Raw genomic sequence first — 24,641 nt, 5'->3', positions numbered from 1 at the left:
TATCATGGCTCTCCTGTGATGTTATCATGCCTCTCCTGTGATGTTATCATGCCTCTCCTCTGATGTTATCATGCCTCTCCTGTGATGTTATCATGCCTCTCCTCTGATGTTATCATGCCTCTCCTCTGATGTTATCATGCCTCTCCTCTGATGTTATCATGCCTCTCCTGTGATGTTATCATGCCTCTCCTCTGATGTTATCATGCCTCTCCTCTGATGTTATCATGCCTCTCCTGTGATGTTATCATGCCTCTCCTGTGGTGGTGTTATTCTTTTCTTCTGAGCTGCAGTTAGCAAATTTTGGTCAATGTTCATTCGAAGATTCTTTTACATAACTGTTTTTGTTAACTTTTACTTTGTCCCTGAGGGAAGTTAGTCTTGGAGCTCCTCTCACTGTCGCTACTGCATGTCTTTACTTTTGATACAGTTAGATTTGCTCTTGTTTTAGGGGGAGAATATATGAAAACTTCTCAAGTTTTCAATCAGCTTTTGTTTCAGCCTCCATGTTATTAGCTTCGTTATTTTGTTTCATCCTCCATGTTATTAGCTTCGTTATTTTGTTTCATCCTCCATGTTATTAGCTTCGTTATTTTGTTTCATCCTCCATGTTATTAGCTTCGTTATTTTGCCATTGTAGGTAGTCGTTGTGATTAGGTTATTGATATGCACCAGGAAGGGCATAGGACCTAGCAGTGAACCTTGTAGAACTCTCGTAGTTACACTCATCCAGATTCATGCTTCAATCCTCGTAGATACTCGACGTTTTCCATTGCTCAGGAACTTATATGTTCATTCTAATACCTCTCCTCTTTATTTCGGTTTGTTTCAGTAATCTGACAAGTACTTATCTACGTGGCACTGTACACAAGTGTTTTTCATAGAGTGGGACAAATGCAGGTCGTCTCTCTGTTTCTTTCGTGTCTGACTTATGTTATGTTTTTAAAATCTATCTCGAGAGACGTTAGCATTTTTAAGATGTTTGACAAGTGTTTTCAAGTGTGTGTGTTTGTGTGTGTTTGTGTGTGTGTGTGCGCGTGTGTGTGTGTGTGTGTTCGTTTGCATGTATTTTAGACAGTCATTATGTGTGTGAAGAACGCTCTGTGGCCACACCGCCTCATTCACATCGTAAAAAAGTTCCGTTAGCGCAGGTCTGCTTGACGACCTTGACTTGTAAATGTTTCTCACACTTTCCTTCCCTCCCATACATTATCTCCTGACACCTTCCCTTACCTACCTCCCTCACCCTCTCTCTCTCTTCTTCCCACACACACCCACTATACCCTACACACAGTCACACACACTTCTTAAAAGTAAACTGAGATTGTTGAGCTTCTTTCACGTAAACATTGCGAAGGAACGCAGCAGACATCAGTCATCACCAAAGGAGGATTTTTGTTTCTTTCTGGCCCCTCCCCCTTGAGGCTCCTCCCCTTCCGTCGAGCAGGTCGAAGGCGGCTTCGGGTATATAAGGCAGGTCTCCACCAGCTAAGGCATCGTCGTCGACGCCTCAACATACACACACACCAGACATGAAGCTCGTGAGTAAACATATGTCTTGGTCTTTCTATGTTTCTGCTGTCTCACCTCTACACACTTTCTCGAGGTGTAATCCTTTGTGCCCAGGACCTGAATGATTTTACCCGGTTAACGTAACAAGACTCTGCTTGGTAGAGTATTTTGTCAAATGTTTCAAAGACTGTCTTCAACGAGGAGAATATTTTTGAGAAATTACCTGGCAATACAATTTTCCGTCTGCAGGTAATTCTTGCCTGCCTGGCGGCCGTGGCCGTGGCTGCTCCTCAGCTTCAAGACAACCAGCCCGTGGTGGTGATCCTCAGAGACGACCGTCAAGACAACGGTGACGGCAATTTCAATTACGCCTTCGAAGCCGACAACGGCATTATAGCTGAAGCCTCCGGCAGCCCTGGTTCTCAGGGCCAGAGCAACATCCAGGGCGTGTACAGGTGAGGGATTACTTAACGTAGTGGTTATCTTTCACCCTTCCAATCTTTCTTAATCTCTTAATCTGTAATAATAATAATAATAATAATAATAATAATAATAATAATAATAATATTTCTATAAGAAAGATATTTGGCTGTTCCTTGATATTTGTAAAACCGATATTTGAAGAAAACTGGGATTTAACGTGCTGTTGCAGTGTAAATTTATTTAATGTGGAAAACACCTTTGAAGTGATTCAGAGAAACCAATAAGTCGCACAATAGTTATGAAGATAGGAAACGTAGAGTGCCTGCACTCTGAAGGATGGGTAGGGATATCTGAAGTTCATGGGAATCAACTGCGATGGTGACGCCTGTGTTCTTCAGGAAAGACTATAGACTGAATGATAGTGAAAGTGTTCTCGTTCTTGAGGTCTCTCTACCTTGCTGGGTAACTGCCCAGGTGTTAAAAATAATTCGTGTGATTGTTGTGATGGTGGCACCTAGGTCTGTCTCACTATTGTGTGTACACTCAATCTGGTCACAGACAGACAGACAGACAGACAGACACACACACACACACACACACACACACACACACACACACACACACACACACACACACACACACACACACACACACACACACACACGCACACACACACACACACAGGACAGATGGATGGAAGCTGGGACTGTCTCCAGCGTCGAGCAATTCACTGAGTTGAACCCTCACAAACACAGCACGTTTACACTTCAATTTTGCTCGTCAAACCGTGACATTTATGCGCATCCCCCCCTCTCTCTCTCTCTCTCTCTCTCTCGCATAAAATTATCCCCTTTCTTTGCTCCTTCAGATTGACCTTCCCTGAGGGAGGCGTGGCTGAGGTCCGCTACATCGCTGACGAGAATGGCTTCCGCCCTGAGTCCGAAATCCTCCCCACGGCCCACCCACTCCCCGCCCACGCCCAGGAGCAGCTGCGCATCGCCGAGGAGCAGCGGGCCCAGGGCATAGAGTTCGACCAGAGAGGATTTAGAGTGAACAGAAAATAAAAAAAATGAAACTTACTGGAAGAACTACAGTTTCAGCTGCTCTGCCATCTGCCTCAGCCGCGACACTCAGGCACACACACCTTCCATAGTCGTGAAATCGACGGCTCTTTCATATATAAATCACTGATATGCAACTAACGGGACATTTCACTGCTGCTACGTTTCGCTCTCCAGGAGCCTTGTCACAAATGCCAGTCCTGGAGAGCGAAACGTTTTCACAGCACGATGTCTCGTTAGTTGCTGATGTCCCCCATTACCCAAAACATAGTCGATAATTCCATCAGTATATCTGGAAATTGCAGTGGCATGAGGATAGTAGACTATCTTTTAGGATGGTAGACTATTTTGCAGGATGGTAGGCTGTCTTGTTGAATAGTAGACTGTCTTGTAAAATGGTAGACTATCTTGCAGGATGGTAGACTGTCTTGCAGAATGGTAGACTATCTTCCTAGACAGTAAACTGCTTCTCAAGATGGTAGACTGTCCTCCAAGACAGAAGACTATTTTTCAAGATGGCAGATTGTCTTCCAAGATGGCAGATTGTCTTCCAAGACGACTTAATCTCCCAAGATGACCTTTTTAAAATGGTGTTCTTTGCTTACATTAAGTTCCTAAAGAACGCGACTGTTTACTGTGTATTTTGATAATTAATAAAAATGATCAATTAAATCACCCCATTTTTTATTGCACTATTCAGCTGCTGCTGCTGAGTCAGTTAAGAGTCTTGGAGGTGCTAGGAACCTCGTGGCTCAGTGGTGGAGTCCTGGGCTCACAGTCGAAGAACCCGGGTGGCATCCTGGGCGTGACATGCTTGAATTAGTGGATTCAGCACTGTGGTTGAATCAGTTGATTCAGCACGTTTCTGAATCAGTTTATTCACGTCTCCGTGTGCTGAATTCACTGAAATGATACTGATAATCACGATCTCTAGCATAGTGACTTACTGATGTCGTCTCAAGATAAAGATATAAGCAATACCATAGAGAACACAAGACAGCGGAAAACAGGCATCACTCACAAGAACGAACACAAGTCTTTCAGAGAGAAGAGCAAATTTAAACAACGATTCTGAGGTGCGCAAAAAGAAAAGTGTTTTAAGACTGCCACTGATGGGACATTACGTAGAGTTGGATGATAGCTCTAGGCCTTTCGTGCTACAATCAACACATCATCAGGAGGCTACAATGTTGCAGAAAAGAGGACGAGGAGGTCCAAGCAAATGAATTCAGAGGAAGCGTCTTGTGATCACATTTACTTCGACCTCCACCTTTTTCTTGCAACATTGTGAGCCCCTGATGATGTGTTGATTGCAACATTCATACACTTGTCAGGTGTATACATTGAGAGGAACACACACACATTAAGGTGTATATACGCAGAGGCACACACACTCATGGAGCTTGAAAGAGTGACCTAGTAGCACCAGTGAAGAGGCGGGGCCAGGAGCTGTGACTCGACCCTTGCAACCACAACAACTAGGTGAGTACACACCTCTCGGTGTACAGTGACTTAGATATAGACCTCAGTGTGTATATTTTGTCTGGTGGGACTGACACTGGGTTGTTACATACAGGTGCCTATCTATGTGTGTTTTGTATATCTTAGTGTGAGTGTATGTGTCTTGTGTATTATACACCATGTGCCGCTACTTCTGCTACTGCTACTACTACTACTACTACTGCTGCTGCTGCTACTACTACTACTGCTGCTGCTGCTACTACTACTACTACTACTACTACTACTACTACTACTGCTACTACTACTCACCATCACACCACACCACCACCACCACCACCGCCGCTGCTGCCTTGCCGCCGCCGCCGCCGCCGCTACCACCACCACCACCACCACCACCGCTGGCCCAGCCGCCGCCGCCTCAGCCTGCCACCACCGGCCACCACCACCCCCCCCACCACCGCCAGCCTGCTGCCTGCTGCTTGCTGCCTGCTGCCGCAGCCACCGGCCACTCCACTACCACTACTACCTACCTCGCCGCTGCCGCTGCCGCTGCCTACCTGCTGTACCTGACTGCCGCTGCCTGCTGCTGCCTGCTGCCGCCAGCCGACGCTACCACTACACCACCAGCTAGCCAGCCGCCGCCGCCGCCGCTGCTGCCAGGCCAGCCGGCCACCTTGCACCACCACCACCTCCACCTCTACCTGCCGCCGCGCTGCCGCCTGCCAACCAACCGCTGGCTCTGCCGCCGCCTGCCGCCCCCACCAGCCGCCGGCCAGCCTGCCTGCCTGCCTGCCTGCCTGCGCTGCCGCCGCCTGGGCCTACCACCACCTACTCACTACCACCAGCTGCCGCTGCCACGCGCGTTAGCCGCCAGCCAGCCAGCCTACCTACCAGCTTGCCAGCCTGCTGCTGCTGCCTGCCTGCTGCCTGCTGGCAGCCGCCGGCCCACTACCACAGCTCCACTACCACTACCTGCTGCCTGCCGCCGCTGCCTGCCAGCAGCCAGCTGCCGGCACCTGCCGCCGCCAACCGCTGCTGCTGCCTGCCACCACCTCACCCACCACCACTACCGGCACACCACCGCCTGCCGCTGCTGCTGCCGCATGCTGCTGCTATTGCTGTTGTTGCTGCTTGGGATGTTGTTTCTGCTCCTGTTGCTGTTGATGTTGTTGTTGTTGTTGTTTTTGCTGCTGTTGTTGTTGTTGCTGCTGCTGCTGCTGCTGCTGCTACTGTTGTTGATGATGCTGCTGCTACTGTTGCTACTAGGGATGCTGCTGCTGTTGTTGCTGTTGCTGACGAGGATGTTCCTGCTTCTACTGTTGTTTCTGCTGCTGTTTTTATCGCTGCTTTCTCTGCTGTTGTTTCTGCTGCTCCTGCCGCTGCCGCTGCTGCTGCTGTTACTGTTGCTGTTAATTTCAGTGTCTTCCAAATGATTTCCTTCTTCCTAAGTGCTTTCTTTGCTGTTTATAATCTCAAGGGCAAGTCTCACCGTTTTAAACAGGCTTTCCTAACAGTCCTGTTTTTAACAGGCTTGTTTTAACAGTACTGTTTTTAACAGGCTTGTATTTTTTATAATCACACCATCCTTTCTTTTATTTAAATTTCCTCATAGCCCATTTGCTGTAATTTCTTTCATTTATTTAAATAAAATAGCGTAAGTGCGTAGTAGTGTGTGTGAACCACCACCGGCGGACGTAAGTGCGTAGTAGTGTGTGTGAACCACCACCGGCGGACGTAAGTGCGTAGTAGTGTGTGTGAACCACCACCGGCGGACGTAAGATCGAGTCTTCACAACTTCTCGCGTCGCTTGACTCATACCGAGATAAGAGATAAGATAAGATAAGATTTTGTTCGGATTTTTAACCCCGGAGGGTTAGCCACCCAGGATAACCCAAGAAAGTCAGTGCGTCATCGAGGACTGTCTAACTTATTTCCATTGGGGTCCTTAATCTTGTCCCCCAGGATGCGACCCACACCAGTCGACTAACACCCAGGTACCTATTTGCTGCTAGGTGAACAGGACAACAGGTGTAAGGAAACGTGTCGGAATTTCCACCCGCCGGGAATCGAACCCGGGCCCTCCGTGTGTGAAGCGGGAGCTTTAGCCACCAGACCACCGGGCCACCGAGTTTGATTCTCTTAGTTTTCTGGGATAACTGTTTTGAGTTGCTTAAGTTTTCCTGTCATTTTCTCTTCGTGGTGTTTATTTAGCATTTTTTGGTCACCTGTGTTTCTCGTCTGAGTGAGTTTGGCAGTAAATATTCCATCTATTTTTTTTCCTTCTCGTGTTCACGTCCTGTTACGTTCCAGTATTTTTCTCGTCCTTCGTGGAGAGTTTTGTGAGGTGTGTGTGTGTGTACTCACCCAATTGTGGTTGCAGGGATCGAGACATAGCTCCTGGCTTCGCCTCTTCACTGATCGCTACTACGTCCTCTCTCTCTCTCTGCTTCCAGAGCTTTGTCATACCTCGTCTTAAAGCTATGTATGTTCCTGCCTCTTGTGTGTGTGTGTGTGTGTGTGTGTGTGTGTTGAGGAATAATATGAAGAAAAAACAAATGAACCTTTAGTGTGTTTGGTCACTCACTGGCAGCCAGGTGGAACACGGGAACACAGACGAAACACAGGAAGAAACACAGACAGAACACAGGAGGAAACACAGACGAAACACAGGAAGAAACACAGACGGAACACAGGAAGAAACACAGACGGAACACAGGAAGAAATACAGACTAAACACGGGAAAAACACAAACGGAACACAGGAAGAAACACAGACGGTGTACAGGCCTAAGCATTTTCCACCAGCAGACGTCCAGGACGTATGTACGTGTGTGTGTGTACGTGTCCACACCGACAGTCACGTACTTGTCCACACTGACAGTCACGTTCAGCAAACAGCTTTTTTCATGCTACCTAAATCCATCCTCTGGCTGCACTGTGTACTTACTTAGCTGCTCTTACGTGGGTAAAACTACAGCTCCTGGTCCCGCGTCTTAGCCTTCAGTCGACTGTCGTAGTTACACGTCTTCGTCCCTCGAGTTCCTTGGCTGCTGGGATAACCAAGTAGGGCAATAGCTGCGCCATGAAGATAAATGGTACAAAAATACCGACAATTTGGAAAAATGTACACAAATGCGGTACAACGCGATTCTTTATTGTCTTGATAAAATCCACTGTGGGGGCGAAACATCGTACTGTACTGCATATGTGTTTATTTTTTCCAAAGCTACGCTATATTCAGTGTCTAGGGTACATTATTGACCACTTCCCACCCAGGGTGACTGGTACCCTGGGTGTGTGTGTGTGTGTGTGTGTGTTTGCTGCTAAGTAAGCCAGGGGTATCGGGGGGGTGTAAGAGAAAGAGGTGCTTGTTGTAACCACCGTGCAGGGAATTGAACACGATTCCTTGGGTTGTGAAAACGATGGCGATGATGAAGATTCAGGTGCCTCCTTCTTCTCCTCCTGCACCGCTTACCCTGAGGCTTCCATCACTGTCATAACACTGTTACATCACTGTCTCATTACAGTCACATCACTAACATCACTGTCACATCACTGTCTCATCGCTGTCACATCAGTCACATCACTGTCATGTCACTGTCACATCACTGTCGCATCACTGTCACATCAGTCACATTACTGTCACATCACTGTCACAATACTGTCACATCACTGTCATAATACTGTTACATCATTCTCACTACTGTCTCATCCCTGTCACATCACTTTCGCATTACTATCACATTACTGTCACATCACTCTCACATCACTTTCACTACTGTCTCATCACTGTCACATCACTGTCGCATCGCTGTCACATCAGTCACATCACTGTCATGTCACTGTCACATCACTGTCACAATACTGTCACATCATTCTCACTACTGTCTCATCCGTCACATCACTGTCGCATCACTATCACATCACTGTCACATCACTGTCACGTCACTGTCACATCACTCATAGTTCCCGTGTCCCGCTTCAGACTCCAGTGTCAATCATCCTGTCTTCACTCACCCCGTCACGCCTGTCAAGGGTGTCAGGCCCAAGACAGGGCCAGCAATTAGAGGAAGGCGGATCGATCCTCCACCCACTAATCGCGGAGGCTCGAGCATCCACGGGAGTATCTTTCACGTTATAATCAAATCTTCCCTGGCTCTTCCTTCCTCTGTTTAATCTTTCGTTCTATAATTCATTTCTTCCACTCGTCCTCCATCGTAAGAATGTACAGGTATATTGCGTGATAATGTGTGTGCACATACGAGTGAGTACATATACGTGTGTGTGCACGCGAGTACGAATTGCGGCATGTGTACGTGTGTACACATGGTGGTCTGAGACAACACATATGAGACAGAAGTGTAGAAACGATTAAGAGACGACACGAGAAGGATAAATAACAAACACAAGAGAGAGACACTAAAAGAGATATATTGGACGGAGAGAGATAAGGTAAGTGGAGGCAACAGAGAGAGGAAGAGAAAGAGAGAGAGAGAGAGAGAGAGAGAGAGACATACAGGCAACATGGTTAAAGATACTTTGGTGATATTCAGGTCAACAATCGACAATAAGACTTCCATATTTTTTTGTACTTTTGCTGAAAAAACCTCTGGCAGGAATATTTACATTTAGAGACTGGCTAATTGGGGGTTTCAAGCCTGTCAACTACACGATGGTCATTGAGGTTACAAGTGTCCTGTACATCACCAGACAATAACACGTTAAACCCTAATAGTGTATATACTCTGAAAAACATACACATTACGGTGTATACGGTGTATACAGAGACATACACATCTCAGGTGTATATACACTGAAAGACATACACATCTCAATGTATATTTTTTTTTATTATCACACTGGCCGATTCCCACCAAGGCAGGGTGGCCCGAAAAAGAAAAACTTTCACCATCATTCACTCCATCACTGTCTTGCCAGAAGGGTGCTTTACACTACAGTTTTTAAACTGCAACATTAACCCCCTCCTTCAGAGTGCAGGCACTGTACTTCCCATCTCCAGGTCTCAAGTCCGGCCTGCCGGTTTCCCTGAACCCCTTCATAAATGTTACTTTGCTCACACTCCAACAGCACGTCAAGTATTAAAAACCATTTGTCTCCATTCACTCCTATCAAACACGCTCACGCATGCCTGCTGGAAGTCCAAGCCCCTCGCACACAAAACCTCCTTTACCCCCTCCCTCCAACCTTTCCTAGGCCGACCCCTACCCCGCCTTCCTTCCACTAGAGACTGATACACTCTTGAAGTCATTCTGTTTTGATCCATTCTCTCTACATGTCCGAACCACCTCAACAACCCTTCCTCAGCCCTCTGGACAACAGTATTGGTAATCCCGCACCTCCTCCTAACTTCCAAACTACGAATTCTCTGCATTATATTCACACCACACATTGCCCTCAGACATGACATCTCCACTGCCTCCAGCCTTCTCCTCGCTGCAACATTCATCACCCATGCTTCACACCCATATAAGAGCGTTGGTAAAACTATACTCTCATACATTCCCTTCTTTGCCTCCAAGGACAAAGTTCTTTGTCTCCACAGACTCCTAAGTGCACCACTCACCCTTTTCCCCTCATCAATTCTATGATTCACCTCATCCTTCATAGACCCATCCGCTGACACGTCCACTCCCAAATATCTGAATACATTCACCTCCTCCATACTCTCTCCCACCAATCTGATATCCAATCTTTCATCACCTAATCTTTTTGTTATCCTCATAACCTTACTCTTTTAATCATAATATATACATCTCAATGTATATATTATGATTAAAACATGTTTAAGCGATTTGATATTTTTCGGAAGGTATGAAACAATTATATTTATTTTTATTATTATTACTATTATTATTATTATTATTATTATTATTATTATTATTATTATTATTATTATTATTATTATTATTACTAGTACTACTAGTACTATTATTATTATCATCATCATCATTATTATTATTTTCACGGGAAAACGTAAAATCTGTAGAGAAGTGATGCAGCGAGCGAGGAATGACAAGCATTCGGGTTGAATCCTACTGAAGTCTAGAGTACATCCAGTCCCCCCCCCCTTTGTATCAAGAACCCTCTGTCGGGATCAAGGCACCCTCCCCCTCCCCCTCCCCCAACCCTCTTCAATAAACCATAACGAATGTCCTAGCGAAGTCTCCCAGTTCAGGCTGACACATCTTCCACACAGTCCTGCCTGATGGAACATAACGAAGATCCCTGTGGAAATAACTCACTTTGACTCACTTTTGGGGAGGTTATCCTAGGTAACCTACACATACATGTTACTGTGTGTGGTATTTTATGTAACTGTATTCATCTGTACCTGAATAAATTTACTCAACACATGGCTAGCTTTCGTTTTCTCACTGTGTAACTGCCAGTTCTCTGGCAGTTACAGTGTACAGTGTACTGTACACTGTGTACAGTGCACTACAGTACAACGCTGACGTATCCCATTTTTGCTTAACTATAAGGAAAAAATACAGAGAGAATCTGTAAGATAATAACTCTTACTCAGTGTCCAGCAATATTTCTCCATGATCTAACGGACCAGAACCGTGAACGTTTCCACCCGTTCCGTTTCGCTCTTCGTCTCTCTCTCTCTCTCTCTCTCTCTCTCTCTCTCTCTCTCTCTCTCTCTCTCTCTACGAGCATTTTGGTCGTTCTTATTATATTATTTTTGCCTCACTTCGTCTCGCTGTTTTCTTGGCTACTTTTAAATTTATGTTTTTTATCGTTTATTCAGGTGTAGCGTCAAGGTTACAGTGTGAATGTAGAGAACGAGAGGGGCTTGAGATACCTCCTTGAGGGAGCCCTGCTAGACGCCTCGGTAAACTGCTTACTGTGAGAGGGAGAGAAATGGCAAGGAACTTGGATGAATGGAAGAGGAGGGGGAGAGAGAGAGGGATGGAGAAAGAGTGGTTGAGGAGAAATGAAGAGAATGAGAAGGGCGTGGAGATGAAAGAAATGAAGGAAAGAGAGGGAAAGCCAGAGAAAGATAAAAAAACACGAATAAATAATTAATGTAAAATGGGAATAAGAGAAAGAGAGAGGGAGGGAGAGAGACAGAGACAGACAGACAGACAGACAGACAGACAGACAGACAGACAGACAGAAAGAGAGAGAGAAAGAGAGAGGGAGAGGACAAGTATATGAAAGTACACGTGAAATACAAATATCTGAGAGCCGGTGGCAGATCCCGCACTGAGACTATCTGCTAGAAAGACTTTATACGTCTATCTAGATTAAGAACTGTCAAATATCATCTACATGTTAGAGGCAAGGATAGTAAAGCAGAAGGCTCTCTCCCCACTCTTCGCTTCCTGCGGTCACTGCCGGTCCGAAAAAAGGTGGAAAAATACCCTAAACCACAATGTAAAATTCTCAGGAATTTACAAGAGAAGGAAGTGGATTCAGGACGTGGGCTACAGACCACTGAACGGGTAGAGGTTTGAACCCACCTCAAGTGAGACCTAGGACTCATTTGCCATGGGTTCGACTCCCAACCGTTCCGTGGTTTGTTTGCAATCCTGTTACTACGATTTCGTGAGTCGTGAGGTATAGGCTAGGTTCAGGTTTTAGTACTGTTCCTTCCTTGTGTTGCCTGACTGCTGCTCCCAGAGTACCGTATATCAGTGGTTCGTAGTTACCACTAGTTATACCTCAGTATACTGTGGTACAGGTAGACAATTTCTATTGTTGTGACTACCACAACCATCTCTACTACCTCTACCATCCCCTCAAGGAAGGTTCCTTGATGTTGGTGAGGGGCTCTTGATTTAGGGAATTGGATCTGTGCTCCAGTTCCCCGAATTAAGCCTGAATGCCTTCCACATCCCCCCCCTCCCAGGCGCTGTATAATCCTCCGGGTTTAGCGCTTCCCCCTTGATTATAATAATAATACTACCTCTACCACAATCATTGACTTGGTTGGCTTGTTATTTGCTGTTCATCTTGATTCAGTTACAGAATTAACATAAAGGCTCCGTTAAATACAGTTTGCCTCAGTATAATATCTATTTGAATTCTATTATTACAAAGTGCTTCTCTAGTTGGTTCTTAAATGGTTGAATCGTCTTGTCGCTTACGTCTACAGCCGATATTATGCTCAGTTTTGTTGTGATTTTATTTTCAATATAAACTTTACACACGTTCGTGTTGCATCTTCTGTCTCGAGGTTTCAAACAAGTGTGTCAAAACCATCTTATAGGATCGAATGAGATCTCGTAATTTCCGTTTCCTGAGAGTGTAATGGTAGTCTTGTGAATCTTAAAATATTTTGCTTCTTGGTGATGACATGAGCGTAGTTGCTCTTCTCTAAACCTACTTCATTTAAGATACGATTAACTAGTACATTATAAATAGTCAATATGGTGTCTGGTATAGTGGTTGAAATTTCCAGCTGTAAAGCCTAGCAGCATCATGTTAGCTCTGCTGTGCGTAGATCGCCATTGGTAGTTTTGAGGTCGTTGCCTGTGATTACTCCAAGTTTGTTTTCTTCTCTTGTTTCTCTGATTGTGTTGCCAAATATTTTATAGACATGTTTAAGACTAATATATCCAGTATGCATTACTTTGCATTTGTCAACACTGAAACTCATCCTCCAGGACTCCGACCACAGCGTCGACCTGTTAAAATCTCTCTGAAGACTCAAACAACTTGCAGTGAATGCTAGCTGTTCCCCATCTATATGTCATTCGCAAATTTTGCTATATTAGAGGTTACCCTCACACAGTGAGTGTCCGTGGTTCAGTCCCCGGTATGAGTGGAAACGTTGGACATGTTTCCTTACACTTGATGTCCCTGTTCATCTAGCAGTAAGTAGGTACCTGGGGTGTTAGTTGGCTGATGTGGGTCGCATCCTGGGGGACAAGATTGAAGGACTACAATGGAAATAAGACAGACAGTCCTCGATGACGCAGACTTTTTTTTTTTTTGGGGGGGGTTATCCTGAGTGGCTAACTCTCCCAGGATGAAAATCCCAACAAATCTTATCTTATCTTAAATTCATCTCAAGGTCATTTACGTACATTGTGAGAAGAACTGAACCAAGAAGTGATCCCTGAGAAACTCTATTGTTTACATCTAGTCTCTGAGACACCTCATCCTTCTGTCCCTCTGTTTCCTATCTGTGAGTCAGCCATCAACACAGGGATGAAATTTGACTCCTATACCGTGGCGGATTTATCTCGACCGAACAATCATCAACGGGATACCTGGTCAGATGTATTCTGGAACTCTTCTTATACTACGTTTCCTAGAACTTTCTCTCCCAGTTTTTGCATATATAAATGTAAAAATCGAGTAGGTTAGTCATTCACGATCTTATGCTGTGGAATCTATGCTAGTTTCGGGTCAAATTATTATGTCTTAGACAATTAACATTCCTCTTCCTAAAAACAGTCATCATGTGTGTTGCAAAAAATGATGTTAAGTTGAAGGGACGAGAGTTGAGCCACAGGTCTTGTGTTAATTCCCAGTCTGATGACACCTTACCATTTTCTAATTTTTTTTAATATTAATGAGAGAGAGAGAGAGAGAGAGAGAGAGACAGACAGACAAACAGACAGACAGAGTAATATTATTTTCCCTGGGGAGCGCTGAACTGTAAGGGCTATACAGCGCCAAGGGTATGTGAGGTAATCAGGTTTGATCTACGATGAAAGTGATTCCAGTTCCTCGGAATGGGTTCCCTTCCCTTACAACGCGTCATCTCCCTTCAGAGGAACGATGCCTCCTTCATAGACACATCGTTCACTGGTACAAGTCTCGCCCACTCACGAGTGGGCGAGATTTGTCGATATTTACTCTCCAGTTTGCACCTCCTCAGTCTTTTTCAATTTTTAATTACCTCATTTACTTATTTTCTTATGTATTTTCTTTCATGGTTATTTTTCTCGAAAAATTTCCTCATTGTATGTACACTGAGAGATTAACACCTCTCAGTGTTATATGTCTCTGGAAATATTATTTTTTGTATTTGCTATGCAAGCCTTTCAAAAAATAAAAATAAAAAAAAGTGTGCCAATAACAATGAATGAAGGAACGAGGTTCGTATTGAAACTGCTGTCAAAAATTATATATTTGAAATTTAACTGATGACATATGCAAATTTACAGAGAGAAATAGCTTATGGTTTTGCATATAATATCAAGAATTTCTCGGAAAATGTTAAAAATGTGAGATTTTCTTGCAAGTGCACATATTTGCAAAGAGAAAAATGGTTTCATATTGAATAAGTGACGTCAACACAGCCTTAAGGAGGTACCAGCAATCCCTTTCTAATGGCTGACCTCTAGCGTGATGCTCAGGATTCCGAGAGAGGCCAAACCATCTCCTCTTTATCAATTCACTTTAACCTCTTCTCAATCTTGGCGGCTTTCTACCTCTCTGACTCAAGTGTGTAGTGGTAGAGATGCGTCTTATCACGCTCAAGTGTCCTCACATTAATCAACGTCAGGCGACTTACCGAGACACCGACGGATGATGCCGTCCTCCTTTCTTCTGTATTCTCGCAGTGACTCTCAGAACTTGAGGCCCCGCCCCCGTCAGTCAAGAAGGACAGGGCAGCAGCGGCTATATAAACTCGGTCCTTCACTAACCAGGCATCGTCTTCGACTCTTCAACACACTCCAGACATGAAGCTCGTGAGTACAGCAGCGACTAGCACCTCATTGGCCAGAAATATTCTATATCATTCAGTAACAATCACATTTCACGTCTACACTATCACAAATTTTTTACATCAATAGATATTCCTGTATTCCATTTAAATCTATGTTACTATTTTAACTTTTTTACGAAGTAATAGAATTTGCTCTTTAAAGATGATAATTCAACATGTGCCTTTGAATCTTCCTACTTTCAGACTTTTAAGGTTAATTAACTACACTCAACCTTGAGTGTAGTTAATTATAAAAATATCAGTTACTCGTGCAGCAAAATATGCTTCTCAACAGAGTCGCTAGTCTTCTAAATATTTCTCAGCACTTTTATATAGCGCTGTATACTTCCTCAGCTGCGATGTATGTGATCATTAATATTCTTCTACAGGTGATCCTCGCCTGCCTGGCCACTGTCGTCCTCGCCGTCCCTCGTCCCCAGGACGCGCTGCCCATAGCCATCCTTCGTGACGACCGTCAAGATGAAGGTAATGGCAACTTCAACTATGCCTTCGAGGCAGAAAATGGAATCGCCGTGGAAGCGTCCGGCAGCCCCGGCAGTGAAGGACAAAGCAACATTCAAGGCTCCTTCAAGTGAGTTCCCTCTTTATTACCACAGACAGATGCTGTTGAATTTTATTTTCTTTCAATTGAGACAGACATGTTTTTTTAGTTTATCTAATTCATTTTCCACGCTAACATTTTTTTTTCTAAATATAGGATCTTTACCCCCTAAACAAAGGCTTTTCAGTTAATAATGTTACGAAGTCTCCTATTTTTTTTTTTTTTTTGCTCTCTACTTAATCTAGGATTCCATTTATCATCAGTTCCTGTTTCACTGCAGGTTCCCTCTTGACGACGGTTCCATCGCTGAGGTTCGCTACGTGGCCGACGAGAACGGCTTCAGACCAGAGTCCTCAATGCTGCCCACGCCTCACCCTCTCCCTGACCACGTCCACGAGCTGCTCCGCATCGCTGAGGACCAGCGAGCCCGAGGTATCACCTTCGAGTAACAGCAGAGATGTGTCCACACGACGGCGCATCTACGAATGGAATTCTTAAGACCCTTTCCTCTTCAAACAATGACATGACAGCTGTAATGTCTCCCTGACATTTTTGACGGCCACGAAATCAGAAGATAAATGTTATTAGTTATATTGATTAGCATAAATAATAAAATTACGAATGCATAATTTCTTTTAGTGTCCTTGTGCCATACAGCGGTTCAGAAGTCGAATGACTTGCAGAGATGCTATAAGTGCTATAGATCTTAAGTGGCTCTTTAAAAGTGGAAATCAACATAAAAGTTGTATTTTAAAATTATGAGTTAAATATATATGCTCCCTGTCTAACAATTCCTCAGAGATTATTAATATTTCCTTCTAGACGATACCTCGCAACAGACGTATGTAATAAATTGAAAGATACACTTAAAACAGATGACATCAACATAAACACAACAGATCAGCCAGGCTTAGAAAACTCTGTTGATTCATTTACGAGATTTCAATTGCATGATTAATTGGGTAAAATGTACGAAAATTTCCATACAAATCAAAGGCTGAACTACACATGAGACTCAAATTGTATAATAACTATTGGTGACTAGTCTGAACGTAAGTCAGGACTTTATAAAGTGGATATATTATATATTAATAACTTTTGGTAAAGTTTTAAGCTTTGTTTATACATCCAAGTGTCTCTTAACTTGACTTGACTTCCTTATAGGAAAATACCAGATGTATAGGTGAAATAAAATTTTTGTGATATATATATATATATATGTCGTGCCGAATAGGCAGAACTTGCGATCTTGGCTTAAATAGCAACGCTCAGCTTGCCATATAGGACAAGTGAAAATTTGTGTGTGCAATAATTTCGCCAAAATCATTCTGAACCTAACGAAAAAAATATATTTCATTGTGTTTGTTTAGTATTAAATTACTGTAAACAAATCTAAAATATATTTAGTTGGGTTAAGCTAAAATAAATTGCTCTTGTTATAACAAGGTTAGGTAAGTTTTCTAAGTTTCTTTTGGTGCAAAATTAAAAATTTTACATTAACATTAATGAAAAAATATATCTTTAAACGTAAAAGAGAAAATTTTGGAAAGGACTTAATTTTGAATGAGTTCTTGCTAATTGACCAGTTTTACATATTCGGCACGACATATATATATATATATATATATATATATATATATATATATATATATATATATATATATATATATATATATATATATATATATATATATATATATATATTCGACCCACAGGTCATTCGGATTGGTGTTGCTCTTCGCCTAGCCGCCCCCATCCTCACCGAACATAGGTGTATTTGCAGCAGGGCGACAGCTGATCAATTCGGACTTCATGGTCTCCTGTATCACACAGCAGAAGGGAAGTATGCCAGACATGAGGAGGTCAGTGACATCATAAAGAGAAGCCTCGTCACAGCCCGTTGCCCAGCTCAACGGGAACCCCAAGTACAGAGGTCTGATGGAAGTCAAAAGCGTCCTGATGGAGCCACTATGCTACCTTGGAAGGATGGAAAGCAGATGCCTGGGACTACACCTGTGCCGCCACATTGGCAGACACCTACTTGCCATACTCTGTAGTGGAAAGGGGTGGAGCTGCCAGCCACAGGGAGACCCAGAAGATCCGTAAATATGAAGACCTTCCCCCTTGCTATAACTTCATTCCAATAGGGTCGGAGACCCTTGGAGCATGGGGCAAGTGTGCTCTAAAGTTCCTCAAAGAGCTGGGTGAAAAGCTCATCATAGAAACCAAGGACCACAGGGCGACCAGCTTCCTCTTTCAGAGACTCAGTGTTGCGATCCAGAGAGGAAATGCCTGCAGCATTCTGGGCATGCGGCCCACCGCCGGGGAGCTGGACGAAGTATTCGAGATGTAACTCTGAGTTACCTATGTTGTTTTACTTTCCACTGTATTTTTGTGAATGTTTGGCCAATGTATTTTGTCTTTAAATAAAACATACTTGAAATATAGGGGGTGGTAGGAGAAAATTCTCAAACAGCTTCTCTGAGGATGAGCGTCCCTATGACAGTTCTAGAGGTGGTACCTCCCTATATTATATATATATATATATATATATATATATATATATATATATATATATATATATATATATATATATATATATATATATATATATATATATATATATATATATATATATATATATATATATATATATATGCCCTGGTTGTGTGTCTGGTAAGCTGGTGGTTCATTTAACTGACGTGATACCCATCTATTACATAATTAGATAATATTATTTATTTCAACTTCCGTGTAATGTTATAGTCAAGCAATTGCTTATTTTCCCCCCGACCTCCTCCGCAGTGCCAGTACCATTAAACTAGTCATCATACGACAAAAAAAAAAATCGTGTTAGGTGCCTCTGTTGAATAAGTCAACAAAAATAGCGCCAGTGTCAAGTGTTCTACTCGTCAGCACTCGTCCGGCCTGATGTTTACAAGTCCAGCATTGGCTACTACCTTCCAAGCCAGAAAGATTTATAGTCATAGCAAATATCCATCAACTATTTTTCACATCTTCGGTGCCACAAATACTCTTCTTCCACTAGTTAATATTCTGGTGTTGCTTCTAAAACCATTTTATTATTTATGCATTTTCAAGAAATATAAATAATATTATTTCCAGTTTTAAGAGGATTGATCCACCTGGTCATTTGACTCCTCATAGTGTCCTAATTTTATGGTTACTGGACTACACGAGGGGCATTAAGATCACACTACACTTAGATATGAATTCTGAAACTCACGTCGTTGGTCTTTTAATATAGGACACTAGTAAATAGATACCTGGATGTTAGTCGACTGGTGTGAGTCGTGGGTCACATCCTGGGATCAAAATTAACCCAATTTACCCGAATTGCTCTGCATAACAAGGGGCTTTCTATACAGTACGTTACTGATGTCAAATATGATCTGTATAAGTTGTATCATGTACTAGTAGAAATAAGGAATATTATATTATTATTAATAAAATATTCCATATTACAGAGGCATTGCTCTACTGAATGTTTGCCAACACCTAATTTCATGCAGAACGCCTCAGCTGTCGTGGAAGTATTTATAAGTATACTTATACAGGTGATCCTCGCCCTAGCCCTCACTCGACCCAGGACGCGCTGCCCATGGCCATCCTCCACGACGACCGTCAAGACGATAACGACTACTTTGAGTGCGCCTTCCATGCCAGAACTGCTGGCGTTGAGAAAGAGAATAGTGTTCAATGTGTGTTCAGGTGAGAACTGTTTGTATTCCAGTTACACATGAAAAATATTTTAAGGGTAATAAGTTATCCTCAGTTTAAATAATTAACAATCTCATAAAAATCTTACATGTTTATTAACAATGGAAAAAAAATATATTTCAGGTTCTCTTTTGACAGCGGCTCCGTTACTGAGGTAAAGACTTCAAGTACGACTTGAAGACGTGGAATGATTTGTAAGCCTTCAAGTCGGAGATCCTCACATCTCTCCTGAACAATGTATGAAATAATCTATAACCACTGCGATTAAGAACAAAACTGAGGTTTTAGTCTCCACAGGAGAGTGTATCTTCGATATGAATTCTTCCTAGACCTCCACAAGAAAACCCTGAGATTACGATAGACTCTTGAGACCTCCATGGTAAATCGTCCAGACTTTCCTCACAGATTCTTAATGACAAATTTTGTAGAGTTCCATGACAAATTCTTGAGGCCCTGAAATATTCTTCATCCCTCAATGATAAATTCTCCTTACCACTTTGACAGATTCTTGAGGCTATGACAGATTCTTCACATCTCCATAAAAAAGTTCTTGAGGCCATGAGACATTATTCACATCTCCATAACAAATTTTTGGAACCATGACAGATTTTTCACATCTCCATAACAAATTCTTGAGGCCGTGACAGATTTCTCACCTCTCCCTAACAAATTATTGAGATCATGACAGATTCTACACATCTCCATAACAAATTCTTGAGATCATGACAGATTCCTCACATCTCCCGAACAAATTCTTGAGGTCATGACAGATTCTACAGACCTTCCTGGCAAATTATCGAAACTTTCTCCCTGACAAATGGAGAAAGTCTCCAGACAGCCCAGGATACATTTGATTAGTAAAACTAATTAACACATATAATAAAGTAAGAAAAGCATATATATGGCTGAGAAGTTGGAAAACTTGTGTCGAGGTTTTGTGTTGACCAGCTGACTCACTGTTTGAAGTGCAATTGTCGATTGAGTCACTGTATTTACTTGTTCATTCCTAATCTAAGTGATACATACCTGGCTACCGCTTGGTATATATACTTGCCCTCTTCCTTGTGTATTCCTGAATTTTTTTCAGCTCTCCGTTTGGGTAGAATGTCTCCAGAAAGTGATCACTACACCGTTGGTAATGAACATAATCAATTAAAAAAAATTCTACTACGTGAGAAAGGAGAAGAGAGACTCATGAGTGAGAGAGAGAGATATAACTTGTTACCTGTCTCAGCTGTATATGATAATAATCTCTCTCTCTCTCTCTCTCTCTCTCTCTCTCTCTCTCTCTCTCTCTCTCTCTCTCTCTCTCTCTCTCTCTCTCTCTCTCTCTCTCTCTCTCTCTCTCTCTCTTACACAAGGTTCTACGAGCTTAGGTTTTGGGTTCCCAACATTATTTACAAGCTTAGAGCTGTTACCTACATCTGTCTATGTGACTGTACCTGGTACAGTCTTCCTGTGCTGACACAGGTACCTGTGCTGACACAGGCACCTGTGTCATGAACTTCTTTAAAAATTAAATACTGAACATTTAAATCCCTACACCTTGCCTGTGTATAAATGATAAACATTTTGCTTGAGTGGTAAGTTAGCATATTTGCAAATTTCATTTATAACACATAAAACTTTAAACTCAAGCTTTATTAATGTAAATTAGAAGTTTTTTATGCTATATAAATTAGTTAAGTTTTACAAGAACCTCTTTATGCGAGAATTATGGGTGTAAATACACAGCTCTTGGCCCCGACGTTAGTTCTTCCAGAAGTCCAAAGGTGCCGAGTTGACTCTCAGAGTTGAACAGCCACTGTGTCTTGTGCCTGTGGAAAGGTGCTCTCTTCAGAAATATTGATTCCATTGTTGCCTTTGCACCATTAGTTTTATGGTTGTTTACGTTTCAAGTTAAATCAGTCGGGTAATTGTAGCAATTGCTTGTTAGGGATTCTAGAGACTTAGGATCACTGGACACACTCACACTAGGATCACTGGACACACTCACACTAGGATCACTGGACACACTCACACTAGGATCACTGGACACACTCACACTAGGATCACTGGACACACTCACACTAGGATCACTGGACACACTCACACTAGGATCACTGGACACACTCACACTAGGATCACTGGACACACTCACACTAGGATCACTGGACACACTCACATTAGGATCACTGGACACACTCACACTAGGATCACTGGACACACTCACACTAGGATTACTAGACACACTCACACTAGGATCACTGGACACACTCACACTAGGATCACTGGACACACTCACACTAGGATCACTGGACACACTCACACTAGGATCGCTGGACACACACTAGGATCACTGGACACACACTAGGATCACTAGACACACTCACACTGGGATTACTGGACACACTCACACTAGGATCACTAGACACACTCACACTAGGATCACTGGACACACTCACACTAGGATCACTGGACACACTCACACTAGGATCACTGGACACACTCACACTAGGATCACTGGACACACTCACACTAGGATCACTGGACACACTCACACTAGGATCACTGGACACACTCACACTAGAATTACTGGACACACTCACACTAGGATCACTGGACACACTCACACTAGGATTATTGGACACACTCACACTATGATCACTGGACGCACACTAGGATCACTGGACACACTCACACTAGGATCACTGGACACACTCACACTAGGATCACTGGACACACTCACACTAGGATCACTGGACACACACTAGGATCACTGGACACACTCACACTAGGATCACTGGACACACTCACACTAGGATCACTGGACACACTCACACTAGGATCACTGGACACACTCACACTAGGATCACTGGACACACTCACACTAGGATCACTGGACACACTCACACTAGGATCACTGGACACACTCACACTAGGATCACTGGACACACTCACACTGGGATTACTGGACACACTCACACTAGGATCACTGGACACACTCACACTAGGATCACTGGACACACTCACACTAGGATCACTGGACACACTCACACTAGGATCACTGGACACACTCACACTAGGATCACTGGACACACTCACACTAGGATCACTGGACACACTCACACTGGGATTACTGGACACATTCACACTAGGATCACTGGAAACACTCACACTAGGATCACTGGACACACTCACGTTAGGATCAATGGACACACTCACACTAGGATCACTGGACACACTCACACTAGGATCACTGGACACACTCACACTAGGATCACTGGACACACTCACACTAGGATCACTGGACACACTCACACTAGGATCACTGGACACACTCACACTAGGATTACTGGACGCCCTCACACTAGGATCAATGGACACACTCACACTAGGATCACTGGACACACACTAGGATCACTGGACACACTCACACTAGGATCACTGGACACACTCACACTAGGATCACTGGACACACTCACACTAGGATCACTGGACACACACTAGGATCACTGGACACCCTCACACTAGGATAACTGATCACACACTAGGATCACTGGATACACTCACACTAGGATCACTGGACACACTCACACTAGGATTACTGGACACACTCACACTAAGATCACTGGACACACTCACACTAGGATTACCGGACACACTCACACTAGGATCACTGGACACACTCACACTAGGATCACTGGACACACTCACACTAGGATCACTGGACACACTCACACTGGGATTACTGGACACACTCACACTAGGATCACTGGACACACTCACACTAGGATCACTGGACACACTCACACTAGGATCACTGGACACACTCACACTAGGATCACTGGACACACTCACACTAGGATCACTGGACACACTCACACTAGGATCACTGGACACACTCACACTGGGATTACTGGACACATTCACACTAGGATCACTGGAAACACTCACACTAGGATCACTGGACACACTCACGTTAGGATCAATGGACACACTCACACTAGGATCACTGGACACACTCACACTAGGATCACTGGACACACTCACACTAGGATCACTGGACACACTCACATTAGGATCACTGGACACACTCACACTAGGATCACTGGACACACTCACACTAGGATTACTGGACGCCCTCACACTAGGATCACTGGACACACTCACACTAGGATCACTGGACACACACTAGGATCACTGAACACACTCACACCAGGATCACTGGACACACTCACACTAGGATCACTGGACACACTCACACTAGGATCACTGGACACACACTAGGATCACTGGACACCCTCACACTAGGATAACTGATCACACACTAGGATCACTGGATACACTCACACTAGGATCACTGGACACACTCACACTAGGATTACTGGACACACTCACACTAAGATCACTGGACACACTCACACTAGGATTACCGGACACACTCACACTAGGATCACTGGACACCCTCACACTAGGATGACTGGACACACTCACACTAAGATCACTGGACACACACTAGGATCACTGAACACACTCACAATAGGATCACTGCACACACTCACACTAGGATCACTGGACACACTCACACTAGGATCAGTGGACACCCTCACACTAGGACCACTGAACACCCTCACACTAGGATGACTGGACACACTCACGCTAGGATCACTGGACACACTCATACTAGGATCACTGGACACACACTAGGATCACTGGACACACTAACATTAGGATCAGTGGACACACTCACACTAGGATCACTGGACACCCTCACACTAGGACCACTGAACACACTCACACTAGGATCACTAGACACACTCACACTAGGATCAGTGGACACACTCACACTAGGATCACTGAACACATTCACACAAGGATCACTTGACACACTCATACTAGGAACACTGGACACCCTCACACTAGGATCACTGAACACTCACACAAGGAGCACTTGACCAACTCACACTAGGATCACTGGACACACTCACACTAGGATCACTGAACACACTTACACAAGGATCACTTGACACACTCACACTAGGATCACTGGACACCCTCACACTAAGATCACTGGACACACTCACACTAGGATCACTGGACACACTCACGCTAGGATCACTGGACACATTCACACTAGGACCACTGAACACACTCACACAAGGATCACTTGACACACTCACACTAGGATCACTGCTCACACTCACACTAGG

General features: G+C 43.7%; 2 protein-coding genes across 2 annotated transcripts; both read left to right on the top strand.

Moving 5' to 3' along the window:
- Positions 1–1,415: 1,415 nt before the first annotated feature.
- On the top strand, positions 1,416–3,666 carry LOC128688196 (cuticle protein AM1159-like). Its single transcript, XM_053775905.2, has 3 exons — positions 1,416–1,538; positions 1,759–1,964; positions 2,801–3,666. Exons 1-3 carry the CDS (start codon positions 1,530–1,532, stop codon positions 2,994–2,996), a joined length of 411 nt encoding a protein of 136 aa, XP_053631880.1. The 5' UTR covers positions 1,416–1,529; the 3' UTR covers positions 2,997–3,666.
- Positions 3,667–14,979: 11,313 nt separating this feature from the next.
- On the top strand, positions 14,980–16,337 carry LOC128688195 (cuticle protein AMP4-like). Its single transcript, XM_053775904.2, has 3 exons — positions 14,980–15,129; positions 15,536–15,738; positions 15,989–16,337. Exons 1-3 carry the CDS (start codon positions 15,121–15,123, stop codon positions 16,155–16,157), a joined length of 381 nt encoding a protein of 126 aa, XP_053631879.2. The 5' UTR covers positions 14,980–15,120; the 3' UTR covers positions 16,158–16,337.
- The last annotated feature ends 8,304 nt before the right edge of the window (positions 16,338–24,641 follow it).

This window comes from Cherax quadricarinatus, chromosome 19, assembly GCF_038502225.1.
Source record: "Cherax quadricarinatus isolate ZL_2023a chromosome 19, ASM3850222v1, whole genome shotgun sequence".
NCBI lineage: Eukaryota > Metazoa > Arthropoda > Malacostraca > Decapoda > Parastacidae > Cherax > Cherax quadricarinatus.
This window is presented reverse-complemented; position numbering and strand designations above follow the sequence as displayed.